The sequence below is a fragment of the Sipha flava genome, unplaced genomic scaffold, assembly GCF_003268045.1.
Source record: "Sipha flava isolate LNK unplaced genomic scaffold, YSA_version1 223_pilon_pilon, whole genome shotgun sequence".
NCBI classification, from domain to species: Eukaryota; Metazoa; Arthropoda; class Insecta; order Hemiptera; family Aphididae; genus Sipha; species Sipha flava.
This window is the reverse complement of record NW_020272855.1, coordinates 182,108-199,045: the sequence shown is the minus strand read 5'-3', so window position 1 is coordinate 199,045 and position 16,938 is coordinate 182,108. Positions and strand designations below refer to the sequence as shown.

General features: G+C 40.6%; 1 protein-coding gene across 2 annotated transcripts in view; it reads left to right on the top strand.

Annotated features, from left to right (window-relative positions):
• Positions 1-1,845: 1,845 nt before the first annotated feature.
• The window catches only part of LOC112683306 (GATA zinc finger domain-containing protein 10-like), a 31,154-nt gene continuing 16,061 nt past the window's right edge, over positions 1,846-16,938 (top strand). The window contains exons 1-2 of one of the 2 annotated variants that reach the window (XM_025554277.1): positions 1,846-2,283; positions 2,832-3,208. In XM_025554277.1, the coding sequence (XP_025410062.1) occupies positions 2,972-3,208 (237 nt within the window). In that variant the 5' untranslated portion in view covers positions 1,846-2,283; positions 2,832-2,971. Of the gene's footprint in view, positions 2,284-2,831; positions 3,209-10,273; positions 10,384-16,938 lie in introns of those variants that run through there. The other variant, XM_025554278.1, reaches the window with a different exon arrangement.

Sequence of the window (16,938 nt, the reverse complement as noted above, 5' to 3'; positions counted from 1 at the left end):
TTAAAATATATTCCCTGTGACTAGAAATATAATACTCTTATCGATTAATTTCGCAGTATGGAAATAAAATAATACGTAAACGTGTATTTTTATGAATTGTTTGAAATATGATGAAACGAAAAAAAGTCTATGATCCAAGTCCAAGGTCGTGTGCGCATGCCGTACGGCCTTGTCCTTAGTTCCGTTTGGGATTATTCAAAAAAAGGTTTAGTAAAATAATAATAATTACGTTTGGTGCCAAAACTTAGAATATTACGTAAAAAAAAAAAAACAAGCCACCGTATAACATTATAATAGGATTTCCGAGTGTTTTGCGGTTTTCTGGTGGCCAAACCGATCGCGGTCTAAAAACTAAAACGGATACGTCGGGATCGCGCAATGTTATCGTAGAACAGGTACGGAGTAACACGTTCGTTTACGTTTGAAAACGTGTTCTTCGTGACGACCGGCAGAAGTGTTCAGAATCGTTTTAATCGAAAACAATGTGTTCCGCACGTTTCCGATTACAATATTATTCTGTTGGACGACGACGGATGTGCCCGAAATATTTTTGCTGCCGTCACGTCGTACCAGTTATTGTTTTAGGTTTTTTGTTTTTTTTTTTTTTCATTCGGTCGGCCAAACGTTCGCGCAAACGGAATTCCATAAACCACACGCACACGATTATTATCACACTTGTCCTCGTCGTCTACTCCTCGTAGGCGCGGTAGCGCGTGCGCAAATGTCGATCGCTCCGTATACGTCCGTCCGCACGCGAAACTACGGTGCGCGCGTTCTTACAAACGTACATGATCGGACATAAATCACCGATAAGCGATTAAAAGTGGTACCACGGTACCCAATACCGTCTCGAACGGTGGTAACGTCGTCGTGTTCGATCGGTGGACGAGAACATCCGGACAACGATAACGGTGACGGCAAGTGGCCGGGCGGTTCGCACGCGTACGCGCGATGCGTAGAAAAAAAAAATGGAATAGCCGTCGCGTAAAATCGTCGGGGACGAAAAAAAAAATACAAATACGTGTACGTCGCGCCGCGCGCACGAAACGGAGTAATGTTAAAAAACAAATACAACGGAGTGTTTATTATATACAGGTATAAATACGCGTTATGAGCGCGGTCTCGAAACCAGATCGTTTTTTATTTTTTTACTTCTCTTTCCCGTAATATTATTTTCCATATATTATTCCACTCCGCGGAACGTCGAAAACCGTTTTCCCCTTCACCGCTTCCCGCCCGCCCCAACCACGTTACGTCCCACCCACCGCTAGCGCGCGTGTGTACGCGCACGATCGACTTGGAACCGTTCGGGCGGCGGCGGCGGTGGCGGTGAACTTGGTGAAATTTCCGGTTCGCCGTACGCGCGCGACACTGCCGCCGCTACGAGATTCCAAACGTTATCGGCGCAGCACACTCCGGGCACGTATTACGTCTGTACGTAATAATTATTATTACGATAAGAACGCGGTGACGAAAAAAAATCACCGTTCGGGTTTTTTCCATAACCAAAACCGTACGGGTTCCGGTAGGTGAAACGGAACGAGATCAGCGAAAAATTAAAAATAGTCATGAGAATTATCGACGGAACGGAGATTAATGCCGCCGAGGTACACGTTCCACCCGTGTGACCTAGGCAGCGTAAGGCGCGACACGGCGTCGTCGTCGCGCAATAACTGCGGTAACCGTACAGTAAGTCGTCGTCGTATTATTTCGCTTGCGGCGCTCGTGCCGTACGATCACCGCCGCGTGTTAAGTTGGTAACACCGTACCGCTCGAATTTATAATATTATGTGCGGCGGCGGCGGCGGCGGCATGGTCCGTCCGTTTCCTAACTGAAAACAATGGCGGCAGTCGTATGACGCGTCTCGAACTGGTACCACCGTACGTCGCATCGTCGTCCGTTTTTCGTACAGCAAATACTCTGATTTTCGTCAAAAACCCCGTCACACGGTCTTTACTAGTCGGATTTTTCGACATTTTTTTGCTCGTCCCAGTCTGCGTATGATTATTCCCGTGACGCTCTAATGGCAATTTATTATTACTGGTGTCGCGACCGACCATAGCTCGTACCGGTCGCTTGAATCGTCGCTGCGCGTATCGTCCGGGGACGTTGGCGATCAATTTCATTTTATTTTATCCGTGTTTTTTCAATCGGCCCAGTAGTTATCATCGCCGATCGCTGAGAGTTTCGTCGACCCGCAAGATGTACGTCGACCTGACGTAAACGAACCGACGAAGATATCTTCGTCCGTCCCGCTGAGCTACTTTTAGTGCTGTCAATGAGTACGTACACCACTACATATATTCTATCACGATATGGTTAAATGACTATGTTGGAATATCGTTTTTGATTTTCGTCCTCGGTAGTTTTCTCAAACCTAAAGATACCTAAAATACGCGCCAAAAATCAAAATCTCTTCGGCAAACATACGCGCAAATTTGAATTTGAAAATCGTCGACTCGCCCCGCTACTCGAGTTCGTTATCAGTCAGCTATTTTTGTAATGTTTCTGTGCGTTTATTCGACATGGTTGATACTGTATCGTATTGTCAATGTTTCACAATGATACCTGTTGAATATTTTGCAGTTTATATTTTGTATACCTTTAATTTTTCGCTAGTTATCAATCCGTTTGCATTTTTGAAAAAATCAACCCATATATTCATTGAATGGATCATGAGGCACTTAGCTTTTTGTTTATCATAGAGATAATAGCATTTCTATATCATCTATCATGCCGTAACACAATTTTTTAACCATTTTGTTGTCGTACATTATCAGTGATAATGAATTGTTGATTTGTTTACATTTTTGATTTTGATGATTTCCAGTGCAAATGTGAGTAGCTGATTGTATTCATTCCACTAAACTGGCGAGCTACCATCTGAATTGCGGTCCTGAAGGATTGGACCAAGGTGCATTGTTGGGGGGCGGCTGTGGTGTGTTGCAGCAACAATCCGCCGCCCCCGGCATGGCCGATGTCGTTGTCCATAAGCGACAAGCGGTTATCGATAGACTAAAAAGACGAATGGAAGGGTACAGGAGACACAACCAGGACTGTGTTCCGCGTTATAGTAACGCTTTTGCTGAGCAGCAAAATGTGCAAGAAACATTAATGCTCAAACAAAAGTACATGGAAACCAAAACCAAAAGAAATGTCAAGAAGAATGACAAAAAACCCATGGAAAATGGCAATACCATGCCACCGGTAAGTAAATTCAAATTTTTTTTTAATTCATAGTTTTTAAATTTGATTTATTACACTTGGTTGCCATTTGTGTAGTCATATATCTTAAATAACTCTCAGTTAACTAGTTAAAAACTATTAATGTTTTGAAAATATAGAGTTGACCCATTTTATTTTATATTCTATTAGTTCTTTATTTTGGCCTTAGTTCTATATTATTAATTTGATAATTAGCAGTTTTATCTAAATGTTAGAAAAATAATTGTAACTTAACTATAATATCGGGTTTTTAACACAACATTTTCTATCAGGTTGTTTACCGTTGCCAAGTGTTTCATAATCATACATTTCAACTTCAAGGTTGATAATTGCTGATGTGGGTATATTCTGTAGATCTGATTGATTGATGTATATAATAGTGCATAAAAATACAGATAAAATTCTTATCTATTTAAATAATTTAATTTTAATATTTTTCATCGTACATTCTTAAAATCATAAAAATTTAAGGTGTACAAAATTGCATCGTATAAATCAAGTATAATAGTAATAATGATTAATCTTTGATATTCATTATTCAGTAAATAATATTTTTTAATTTAAAAAAAATAATTTAAAAAGTATAGTATTACTGTCTCAATAATGTAGATTAGTATTAGTTTTTAATATAAATATAATTATAACAGTAAGAAAATTATCTTTGGATGACAAATAATGTTCATTGGTTCTTTAATTAATTGAATCTGATTTTTTGAGGTCAATTACCCTACTGTTCAGACTAGAAATTTAATTGAATCTCATTTTAACACAATATTGATAGTCAATGAACTTGAAGAATAAAAATTTGTTTATAAGAATTTAATTTATCAACATTATAAATAGGTATATACATATGTATATGTGTATACATCTGTGTTTTCATTGTATATTTTTGTGAGTTATTATTCAACAATTTGTAAATATTAATTTGGTGTTTGATCTTATTTTTAACAATTTAAAATTAGAATAAAAAATATATATGAATTATAAATATAATTAGAAGATTATGAAATTAAAATTTATTGTTGATTATTATTTCTTGATTTATATTTATATATTATAGACGTTCTCGGTGAAAAAAATGTATACTGAGTGATTTTAATGAGTAGAACAAAACATTAATGAAGTATTTGTTGAAGCACTTATATTTTTCGCCCGAAACACATGTTTTCTAGTTATTTAATTTTTTTTTTTTACAAACCTGTACAATGCCTATGTTGGTTTCCTGAATTTTTAATCAAAATTTGTGAAAATTCAGCTTTGCAACTATAGTTGCTACGACGTTCTTAGTTTCTCTCTACCCATGATCATAATTCAATCAAATTCATACCACAATTCAACGAGAAAATCTCGTGTAGGTAAATTACTTGTTACTGTAGTTAAAATGTTTTTTTCACATCGAAAATATCACACCAAAAATAAATGTGACATGGTTAGTTATTAGTTTAATGTCATCAGATACTCATTTAGGTTTAAATTACTGTTTAAAATTTTAAATTTATTGAAAAAGAAATAATTATAAAAATAATAAGCAAAGCAGTAAAGTGTTTCACGCGGAGATGGCCCAGTTAGGATAACAATGCTCCCGTGCCCAAGCCCCGTACAGTTACTTATCGGTGAAAGGAAACTATGAGCTCGGACGAAATAACAATCTTTAGAGTAAAACAAATGTGTATGTACATTGCTTCGTATGTAATATTCGTCCTAATGGAATTTTTTTATTTATTTATTATTTTTCATATACCATTTGATGTTGTACAATCTCTTTTTTATTTTAAATAATAATATACAATATATGTCGTGTATTCAATATTAAATTGCTCGTACATTTTTCACAATAGCTTATCTGCTAACGAAATAATTACAACTCTCAATGTCGTCGCGCACTGTTTGCGCAATTTGAATATTTTCTTTTAGATAACAACTTGCGACAAAAAAAAATGAACGCTGAGTTATAAACGAACAGTATATGACTTAAAATACCTATACATAATAATAATGTGTATACAAAGGGAATAATTAATTTATTGCTGTGATTCTTTTACTGTAAGGATTGAGTAGTAAAGACGACCGTTATACGTACAACTATGGTGAAATTTAAGCTTATCTACGTGTTTTGGATTTTGCCCTTGAACGGTTATAGTAGTTGACGTTAGTTGTTATTAGTAAGTCTGTTGGATATTATCCATGGCTGTTAGTTAAGACTTATGAAAAGTATCTAGTTTGGTGAAAATAATAGTAATGTTGTTATTACTGAATAAAATTTATGTTATGCGAACATTGAGTGAAGAAAATTCGTTTACACGCGGATAGAGATAGAGAGCGAGCGACAGAGAAATGAACACGGACTCGGACGTTGACGTCCAGATAGCGTGACGTTCGCCAATGCTCGTCGATTTCGTACCTAAGTCCGTGATGATGGTTAAAAATCGAAATCATTACACCAGAACGCCCGATGAGAAACCGTTTCTCTTTTACTAGATATTATGTTATTTTTACCGATTTCCCGGTCGTGTACGAAACGCATTTAATTACATCACTTGCGATTAATAAGAAGTGTGGAGAAGACTGTTGTTAATAATGACAGTCGTCCGTCGACGAAATTATAAATCTCCTATTTTACGTTACGACGCTCAGTCGTTTTTATTATTCTTTATTTTTTTTTCAATCGTTTAAACCGAAGTCCTTCGATTCCAATATTATTATTTAGCGATAAGACCGTCGTCGCGCATCGTCCATTATTGTTATCGTAGAACGCAATAGTTATGTACGTTATCCTTGCAGGTGGCTTGCCGTCGTATATTACGTATATATTACGTTGTTACATCACGTTTTTTATCGACTCGCGCACACTTTATCAGCAATTAGTCTTACGGATTTGTTGTCGTTTCCCTAAACATACGTTTACCGGTGGGATTGAAAATCGATCGGAAACGGAAAAAAATAAATGGTAATAGTGTAATGAACGTGATCTGTCTTCGCGCCGTCAGTGTCGGTAGTGCGCGGCGTCAGTGGAGAAGAGTGAATTTCGTTGGAAAAAATTTGCAAAGTCAAAAGTCCAAGGCCGGGCGGCCGGCGGTCGGGGCTTGCGCGCGCCGAACGGTTCACGACGACCGCGCAAGGTAACCGGTTAACGGTGGCGGCGAAATGCATCGCGTTGCGCGCGCGCCATGCGATCCCGTTGCTCGCGATTGACATGTGCCTCCCCCTCCCCCCGCCCAACAAACGTACTCCGAGCGGCGCGCGTGCATAACGGGCGGTGGTGACGGTAATAGAGAACGTGTACCGACGCGCGCCGTACGTTGTGGTGCCGGTGCGTCGGGGGAGACGCCGTCGGCCGGCGGTCGGTCGTGTTGTGCGCTCGGCGAGACGGTCCCGCGGCGTCCGTCCGACTCATCGTCGCGGGAACTGGTGGGAAACGCGTTCGCGGTCGAGGCTTTTCCCGTCGCGTTCGGATTTCGTGAAAACCACACGGTTCAGTTCGCGCGCGACGTGTTACGGCAACAAGTCGCGATCAACGCGCGCGCGTCGTTCTATCATCCCACTCGGGCGAACGGTTTTCTTTACCTACGGTTTCTCGCAATCCGTTACTAATCGTCTAACGATCAATTTTTCATCGTACCCACCGTGTACACTTCCTTATTTTCTACGCGACAAGCGGCAGCGGGTGGTATAAAGGTGCGCAGGTGTCGTGAATGCGCGCGCCATTCCATTTATTCATTTTTTTTTTCTCTCTTTCCGTCGCGGAAATACATATTGTTCTTACGATGATTGGTTATAGATGGTTAATGGTTACATTGTAATTTTAGCCCGATATTCGATAATCAGCCAATACACTTGCGCACGTTCTTGAAACACCATTGTATAACAGCGGTGATTACCTTGAGTGGAAGCGTTGTGTACATGATATAATATATGTATTATAGCGTATAATTGAGTGTTTGGAGAATTTAGTATTAGCTATTATGTTCCGTGTGTCCCGTGCGAAAGTCAAAATCAATACGGCAATGGGGTGTGTTTGTGTGTGTGTGTGTACACCAAACCTTCCTAATCATTTTTAATAAACCCAATTGTCTCTGGTCAATCGCCTTTAACGTTCTCTTTCCAAACGTTCAAATACATCTATGTTACGTATGGGGTATTCATCTACATCGCGTGGCACGTGTTTACTTTTGCCACTAATGATCGCTACAATATATTCATCAACGAATTTCAATTCCAGCCAATGTCATTTTTCTTTTTAACCATTCATGCGCCACGAAAAACGATTTTTTTTTCATTTCCAACCAGAATATTAATGTGTAGGAATTTCGATGAAACGACCGAGATTTTCAGTTCATACGCCTGTTTGGAGATGCTAAACGTATTACAACGGTGTGTTTTTATTATACGTATGTATACGCGTGAACAGCCCTTCAAACCAGGGGTTGGCTTAACTATCCGTAACCGTTCGCGTTGTTTAAACAAAACCTTCTGTATAAAAATGATAGGCGTTATAAATATTCGCATGATATTATTGAGACTTGAACAAACACCACCAACACCGACTGTTGTCGTCCTGAAGGGGAGGCGAGATCGAATGTCAAAAGGATAATATTGTTTTTAGAATCCAAAAGAAACTTTTCATAATAATCGTCGTTTAAACTTGTGGGTTACCGATAATTTCCCGTCCCACTGGTGGTTCTTGTGTGGGTCACTAGCGGATGGTATCGTAATCAAATACAAACATTTATGTTTACGCGGGTTTCCCGTTACCGAAACGTATATATTCCATACGGGTACCGCTATTGAGTTTGGATATAAAATGTATTGTGAACGGTAGGTTTAGGTAGGTTAGGTACGTTTATTATGTAATGAAAACAATGTCGTGTCTTACATTGCGTGCACTGCGTGTGTGATTTTGGTAAATCGATTGTAAAGCGTACCCAATACGTCCAAGTCAAAAAGTTACGTCGTCCTCGGGACATGACAACGTTCGATGGCGGGCACACGAAATATCCCCCGTGGGGGGAGGGGGGCTCGTGTCGTCAAAAGAACAATCGAAGTACGTTCGGATTCGGATTTTCAAGTGTGAAAACATTGCCGTTTTTGGTGGCCTTTTCTTTATTCCGCTCTCGGGAAATCGCACTGCGTATATGTGCTTATTTGTCATCCCAGCGGCGGCGGTTATTTGTTTGTTTCAAGGGTGTTTAACCCTCTGGATTATTCGTACGGCGGCGCGACGGCGGCCTCGGCCAAAGGTGAGGTGGCGGGGTGACGTGCCGGTGGCGGCGGCTACGGCGGCGGTGGCGACGACGACGACGACGACGAGGGAGGTGATGCCAGCGAATCGATACCGATCTCTCATTCTCTCCTACACCCGTTCCGCGTCTCGCCCCGCCGCCGTGCCACCACCCCACCTCCTCGTCGAGTTCCGTGCTCATGTAATATCGGTGGCCGCCCCCGCTGCCGACTCTTTCCTTCCCTCCCCTTGCGTCCTGCACTCGTTCTCCACCCAATGCCACCGCCACCACCGTGATTTTGACGTACCGTATACGCCGCCGTCGCGCGCACGTTGTGGACGCGCGTGTCCGCGATGTCGCCGCCAATACCACCGCGCAACCCTCCCGCCTACGACGCGCCACCGCGGCGTTCGTGTTTTATATACATACATTGTAACGTTATACATGCACTATATATATTATTATTGTATACACCGTACTTACGTATATACGTATAGTTGTGTATGGGCGTGTGTACTTAACCTATTCACGGGATAATTCGATAACGTTGTTGCATCGCATCAGCAGCAACACATCGACCACAGTTTTCTTGTATCGCTATTATGCGACTGCGTTGGGCTATTCGGAATATGGCATACAATAGCGCACACATGGTTTATACTCGGTATTCAATGCGCTACGTATAATGTTCTCCGATAATTATTTCGAAAATATTTTTGCATTTTGTGTGAATTGGACGTGGTTTTCGAAGGCACTTGTAAATTGCACCCACATTAAGTAGGTAGTAAAAATACTACAGTAAATTGCGCCCGGGATTTTTTTGGTTATAAAATAGGTATGGTAAATTTCGCCCAGGATTTTTCGGGGTTTAAAATGAGTATAGTAAATTGCGCCCACATAGTATCTACTATAAAAGTAACCACCTCATTTTTTATTTTTTTGGATAAAGTATTAGAGTTACAATCTGAAATATATATAAAAATTAATATTATAAATGAACCTTATAAGTTCATACATTTCATTTGTTCCTACATTTCAAAACACCGAATAAAAAAAAAAAAAAATTAAAAAAATGGAAAAAATTATTCAACAATACAATGAAAACACTATTACTAGGGCTGAATATGTGAAGATGATGTCTCATTACTATGCAGATAACTTATAACTGTATTTTTTATTATTAACATTTTTAACCTAACAAAAAAAATTTAATAAACTATAATTAATACCATAATATTTAAAAAAAAATAAAATAATTTTCCTATTTTTATTAATTAATTTATTCATTTCAAGTAAACCAAAAATAACATTTTTGGAGGACAGTGATAATCGCCTCTTTGTGGTGTCCTCTGGGTAATGCTATATGACTATCATAAAAATAATATTTCTATTGAGCGCAATTTACTATACAAAAATTTGTACTTGAAAAATACCGGGCGCAATTTACTACACAAAAATTAATATCCGAAAAATACCGGGCGCAATTTACAATTGTTTTCCCTTGTTGGGTGCAACTTACGTTTGCCCGTTTTCGAAAAAGTTTTAAAAAAATAATATTTATTATCAATCTTTACAATCTCTTAATTATCTACACGTTAAATGGAAATCAATTAGCCATATATGAACATGTTCCGCGTGGTCAAATAGTTTTAGGAAACGACAAAAAACGGCCAAAGATTTGATTAGTCCCTCTTTGCTCTTCGTCCTGTTTATATATTTACATAGGTGACTTTTCCAGTATGTGTTAGCGCGAAATAACAGCGAAATCTCCTTGTGATTTTCGTGTGTCTCGAAAAATCGTGGATAAATTCCATTTCTTTTACAGATTTTACAAACAAATATGCGTGTTCTCCCGCCCGGAGTATGCCAATGTCTATTCAAATAAATCAAATATTGGTTATGCGTGAAGCAAAGTGTATCCGCAGTATTTTTTTAGTAAGTTTTATCTTGAATGATGGATAAAAATTCGAAAATTTATAATTACAATTGAGTTCTGTATTACGTCATTAGTGTTGTAACTTGTAATGCACATAATTGAAGGTCCTACACACAGGTGTTCGATGTTGTTGGTATATGTAGGTTAGAATTGGCGCTGCGTATAACTATTACCTAGGTTGGTATGTGGTAAACGTTTAATTTGTTTCAATTGCTCTATTTTTTTAATCGTACTGGTGAAATACGATTTTTTTTATTTAAAAAAAGTTAACATGATTTTTACAAATATACATATATTGATTTATGATTTTGGAGATTTTAGACATTTCAAATGTTGATAAGTTTTTTAAATGGTGTTAGAAAAAAAAAATTCCAATCAAATTCGGAAGGATTTTGTCGTATATTTTATTTTAGAATCATCGACCGTAGTGAAAATGTTATTACGGAATACGGACCGTTTCATTTCCAGTGTAAATCTTCCCCCTTTTAGTTAATAAATTAATCGATTTTCGTTTGGTACGGCCGCGTTTGGCGGTAAGTAAGCCTAGCCATGGTATCGTGTGTGCGTGTGTGTATATATGTTAGAAGAACCGGCGGTGGTCGAGACAGGGGACAGATGCGATCGCGTTCGGTCGCCGTTGCCTCTCCTAACCGCCACCGATGTCGCCGTAAGTCGTCCCTGAAAACGTTTCGTCGATTATGACTACGTTTGTGTTTCGACCTCTGCCATTGGTGTCGAGTGCGTGTCGTCAATCGTGTTTACCACCCAATCAGTTGCCGCGGCAGAGAGGAGAAACGGCGCAATGCCGTCTTTGTAAAAACAATATTTATACATTGTTATAATACCCATTCGTCTAAAAACACATAACGTCGCCGACGAGTTTTATTATTATTATTTTTTCGATGGTTCACAAAAAACACCTTTCGGCATTGTTATAGGTAGTAGTTGCGTTTAGGGGAACGGTCGATTTCCGGCCCACCGGTTGATACCACCGCCGCCGCCTGCACTCGGCGGCCATCATGTTCACGTCGACGTAAAAAAAAATATTTATACATAATATGTGTGTTTATGTTAATTTATAAATGAATATATCGCGTGTCTGTGTGTATGTGTTATATGGCTACTCAACGTTTTGTGTTACTGCCCATCGGTGTATCGCATAATCCGTATCATCGTGTCTCTTCATTGTGATATTATGTTGGTACGTTCTTATGTGCACACAAGACATAATGTGTGTGTGTGTGTGTGTGTGTTGAGGACCTTGAACTTGTGTTCACCCCCAAAACTGTAGCGCATGCATAATCAAACAAGTATACTGTGTCCGGTTTTTTTTTCTTGTTTATTTTATTCTGAACGTATATTCTATTGATAATAATATGTCGCTTCCGTCTGATGTAATCGGTCATGTATATTGTATTTACTAAGATAGATAGAGATTTTGACGGTTTTTGACGTTCGGACGACATTTCTAGCGAGTTCTGATTTTTACGTTTTATCGTACGGTACCGATTAGTATTTTAGGGTCACATTTACATTTTGACATTTTTCGTATCCATCCGAAATATTTCTGTAGATTTAATTTACTATTCTTGGTTAACCGCATTGACTATTTAATACATTTTATTGACGTATATATTAAATAAACAAATTATCTCAATAATTCGAGTTTATTACTTTTAATTTTTAGTTTGCTGCGAAGTCTCTAGAACGGCGCAATGCTTTTTACGTATTTCTATGGTGATAAGTGATAAATTATTATATTATTTTGCTGTTATCTTATTGAAGGCCGTTATCGATAATCCGGACAAGGTTAAAAGTCGCATGCGTTTTAAAAGAAGTTTTGTGTCACCGTATTGTGTGCACAATAATATTGTATTTATGTGCGTTATATTATACGGGAAATAATCTTTGATCTAGGCCAGAGGAATGAATATGTAAAAAGGAAAACCGCTCTCAGGATTTTAGGTGTCGGTTTAAGATAGATTCCTGGCACACGATGTACGTATATATGGTTGTATACGCACATAAAACTAAAACAAAATATAGACGTATAAAATATATTATCTAGTTGTGTCCGTGAAGAAGATAAGCAATATTCAATAAACCTTATCTCCGCCGGTCGGCTATGAAAAAAAGATATTTACGAGAAATTATGGTTGTTCTACTACAGAGCACACACACGACGTTCTCGAATTATTTGAAACATATTTACGTTATCGCCCATGAATCGCGGTGGTAATTATTTGTCCTTTTCATATATTATGTCGGTAATAAAATGTCAAATCTTGTACCATTTTAATCAGCTGCAGCTGCTTGACGTGTTGCTGATAACTACAATCTATGGTGTTTTACGTGTATGCTATCAATTTCGAAAGAATAGTGGTGTTGGCGGCGTTGCATTCACGCGTGATTGGTGCTTACCTCGCCGACGACGGTACAAATCCTACCGTACAAATCCTATTATCGTCAGCTGATTATCGCAGTTAACATTTTTGCACTGTAATGTGAACTTTGTGTTCTCTATTCCGTCGTGATGACGACAACGGACGAGATTCTCTTCAAAAAACCGCAGTTATCTAATCGTTGAAACGATTCTACTTTTCAGGGAATTCGATTATATTACGGTGGTTTTCACCGCGATGGGTACGAATGTGTATCGTGTTTACTCGTGTATTGTATAATTACGAACGTGTCGCGACGTTTGTTTTAACGTCAGGCACGTCGCGTACCTAATTAATTGTCCTTGGAGTGAACTGTTCAGCGCACAAGTCCGACGTTTGTAACGTACGCGTTTCAATCGCACACTCGCATATTTCGTAGTTTCGATATTCTGAATGTTTTTTTTTTTTTTTTTTTAAGCGTTAAAGATCATCGTTGTATACTTATTGCCGGCCAAAGTCGTCTTTCGCCTACTCGTCATCACTCGGTCTCGGATCGTCCGATGTCTGCTCCTCACCATATGTGTTGCTGAAATAATTCATCGTCACTATATTCACGTTCACGGAAAATATGGTTACAATAAAAACGGCCCAGAGTATTTTTAAACGCATACACACCGCACTGTACCATCGATGTGTTTGTACACGATAATAATTTTACACCGGCAACCGTGTCACACACGCTGTGACCCTGGGCCCGTGTATCGCGCGCGCGATCCTTGGAATTTTACCTTCCAATAATATACGTCGCCGTCCGAGAGTAGCTCATCAAAACAAGCGCACTCGCATTCCTCATCGTTGCGGGTCGTTTATTACTATTGTATTATTATTTATTTTTTTATTTTTTCCTTTCTTCTTCCATTCGTTTAATTGGTCTCATCGTCATCTCGTGCGCGCGCGTTCACCGGACGTTTATAGGACCAAGGCACTTTTTTTTCTCCTCTCTTATCCATTACACGTTACGGCTCTCCGCACAATAATTTATACATATTACGCGTACGTAATAATGATAATAATAATAACGGTCTGCGGCGGTGGGTGTTGTAATGGTACAGTGGAAAAAAAAAAGTAGGAAAAAAAATACGTACACACATACGTACGTACGTGTGTGTATCGAGTACGTACGGCGATGGTGGGCATCGTCGTCATCGTCGTCGCGTCCGGACCACCTGCGTGCGGGACCCAAGAATATTAGTGCGTGTGCGCCACGATAAGCGCATACGATGTGTTTACGGTGCACGGCGGCGGTGGCTTCGTCGATACGCCCGCGTACGGTCATTGGGTTCGCGGCCCGTGGCAACACCGTACGACAAACAGCGCTCGTGCCTATAAGCCGCAGTGCAGGCAGTTTTGGATCGGTATTATACCCTCCGCGCGTTCGGCTCGCTCTCTCTTTCTCACCGTCACTCTCCCCCATTGGTCCGTCCGTCACCGCCGCCGCCACCGCTATTACACGGCGGGCAGTAGAATACGCGCGCACACATGCACGCTCACTCCACTTCTTTGCGTAACCCCCTCCACATCGCGGCCGCCGGTCGCTTCGGTATTGCGCGCATACGATTTATTATTACTATTCCTATAGTACACATACACCTATATACGTATAAATACCCGTGTGTACGTACATCGTCGTGTAATATTGTGCGCCAGTGGTTCTCAACGTGTAATGCGCACTATTTATATACTCCCTCGTATTTATTTACAACCACCCTCGAGTAAAATGCCACTGCTTATGCAACACACCCTCGGCTGTGCCGCGGAGACATGACGAAAATGCTGTACGTACTCCTATTTTTCCCCCCGTCATCGTCGTATCCCATGACTCTCGCCAATTCTCTCTCTCTGTCTCGCACGCGTTCTTCACCGTACAGCTCTTCGCGTCGACTTTACAACAACATGTAATGAATTCGTATTATTATTATTGTGCGTAGTTGGTCGTACTGCTCGCGCGCGCGTGTGTCGTATCGACGCAGGAGGTACCGCGTTATATGTGTGTGTGTACTTGGGAGTCGATCGCGCGCGAGCCGATTGCTCGTGATTGTAATAATATGTGCCGCAGGATGTGCGCTGATGTTTTAACCGCACACTCCTCCTGTGTACACGCGTACGATGTGCACACACCGCTCTCGCCTCCTCCGGAGAGCAGCACCGGTACACCGGTATGTCCTTTTCGCTGCTCCGTCGGCTACGGTAGTGGGGAGGGTCAAATTGTATATGTGTATCTTCTCACCTCTCTCACTTGTTGGTGTTCATTGGTCAATGTTTTACGGGTCAAACACCTGCTTTTTTTTTCCTCATCCGCCGCTTTCCGTCTCTCTTGCACGCGACCACTGCTGTTGCTGCCGCTGCCCTTCTCTCCTCTCCACCGTTGCCCCTATACTCCCCCGCCCATCATTGCTTTGTCGTCTTCGTCGTCGTGGTGTATTATCCTCGGTCTCTCCTCGCCTCGTCACCGGATGAGAATCTCTCCTCTCCGACCTCGTACGCGGGCTTCAATATTATTGTCTCACGTCTGCTGCCCGCGCGAGACTTGCTCCGGCGGCGAAAAGAATCCCGTGCCTCTCCTCCGCAACACGCTTCCCGTCCGTAAATTCCTCTCGTCGACAATAATGAGAGATATGTATAATATCCGTACCCTACGTGCGTGCGCGTACGAAATCACTATTGCTATACGATCGCGCCTCGAACGTAATTCGATGTTATAGAAACGTATTTTTTCTTCTCGTCCGCAACACGCACCATGATAATAATATGTTTACCGATCGATATTTTCGTACGGAAGAGAAATTCCGTAATGCGTTTACTCGAACGAAAGTCGCCCTACATATTATGATGTCAAAGCCTCCCGTTTTCTTCTCGTCAAATCGGCGGTTATTGTTGTCGGCGAAGCTCGCGGAAATGACGGCGAGGCGGCGATAGCAGCACGTGAAAACGGTAAATCGCCACGGACGGCGCGCGCGGCGAGAGGAATTTTATAGGCCTATCTGTGCAATTGGGACACGCGTCGATACCGTTTTTCTCTTCGGCGCACCGGAAGAAAGCAGCAGCGACCGTCGTCATGTACCGGGTATAAAGGAGAGGATGCACTCCCGCCACATTCTCTCTTCGGACGTAATCGGTCTCGTCGTACCTTCCTCTTGTTTATCCGATTCCCCCTCCGCGGCCACTTTCAGATTATCGCTCCGAAAGCCCTGTTCTCGGGTTTTCCGTGGTCGTCACGCGCATATCCGTCGATTTCGAATCAACGGCGGCCACCCTGTCGTGTGAACATTTTCCCTCGTAGGTGACGACGATGAGATCGAAATAGAAAGAAATTATTCCTCGTTTTATATATTTACGTGCGTGGTGTGTGCGTATGCGTCGCCGCTCTGCGGCCGTGTTGTGTTATTATTATTATAAAATCTGACACACACACGCACATGCTTGTTCTTATAAACACGAATTGTTGCCAGCAACCAGAATCCGATCGATAATAATATTATCGTTGGCGTTATATCTTTATTTTTTCACGAAATATGTAGTGATTTATTTTTACAGTGATCCTTGAGAACTGATTCACTTTGGTGTCGTTGTTTCTCTTGTTCCCTACGTGTCGACGCGCAAGTACCCTTTGCTGCACTTCCAAGCGGTGTTTATAATCTAATCGGAAGCGTAAACGTGACTTCCACAAAGAAAGTTGTTGTCACTGTCGTCTTGTCAACTGTATCAATATATATATATATATATATTTATATGAGCATGTTTGTGTATGAGCGCGGGTGTAGGGATCCATAAATTAAATTGTTGAATTGTTTGATGATAATAATGCATGGTGTGAGGGGGGAAAGTATGAAATCTCATTTGATGTGAACACCGGTGACAAACATAGCATCGGTAGTATAATATATGGGAATATATTATAAATATATAAAATAATATATATAAATCTATAAGAGATATTGTTTTGAATTCTTCTCGGTTGAACAAATCGAATTTTTTAACGGACGTCTAGTAATTGAAAATATCTTTTAAAAGAATCTAAAACAAAGGAGTCTTGGAGTCTCCTTTGGGTTCGGAATGTGGGATTAAATATTTTAACTTGTACGTAAATATTATTTTCTATTCTCGATAAACTTT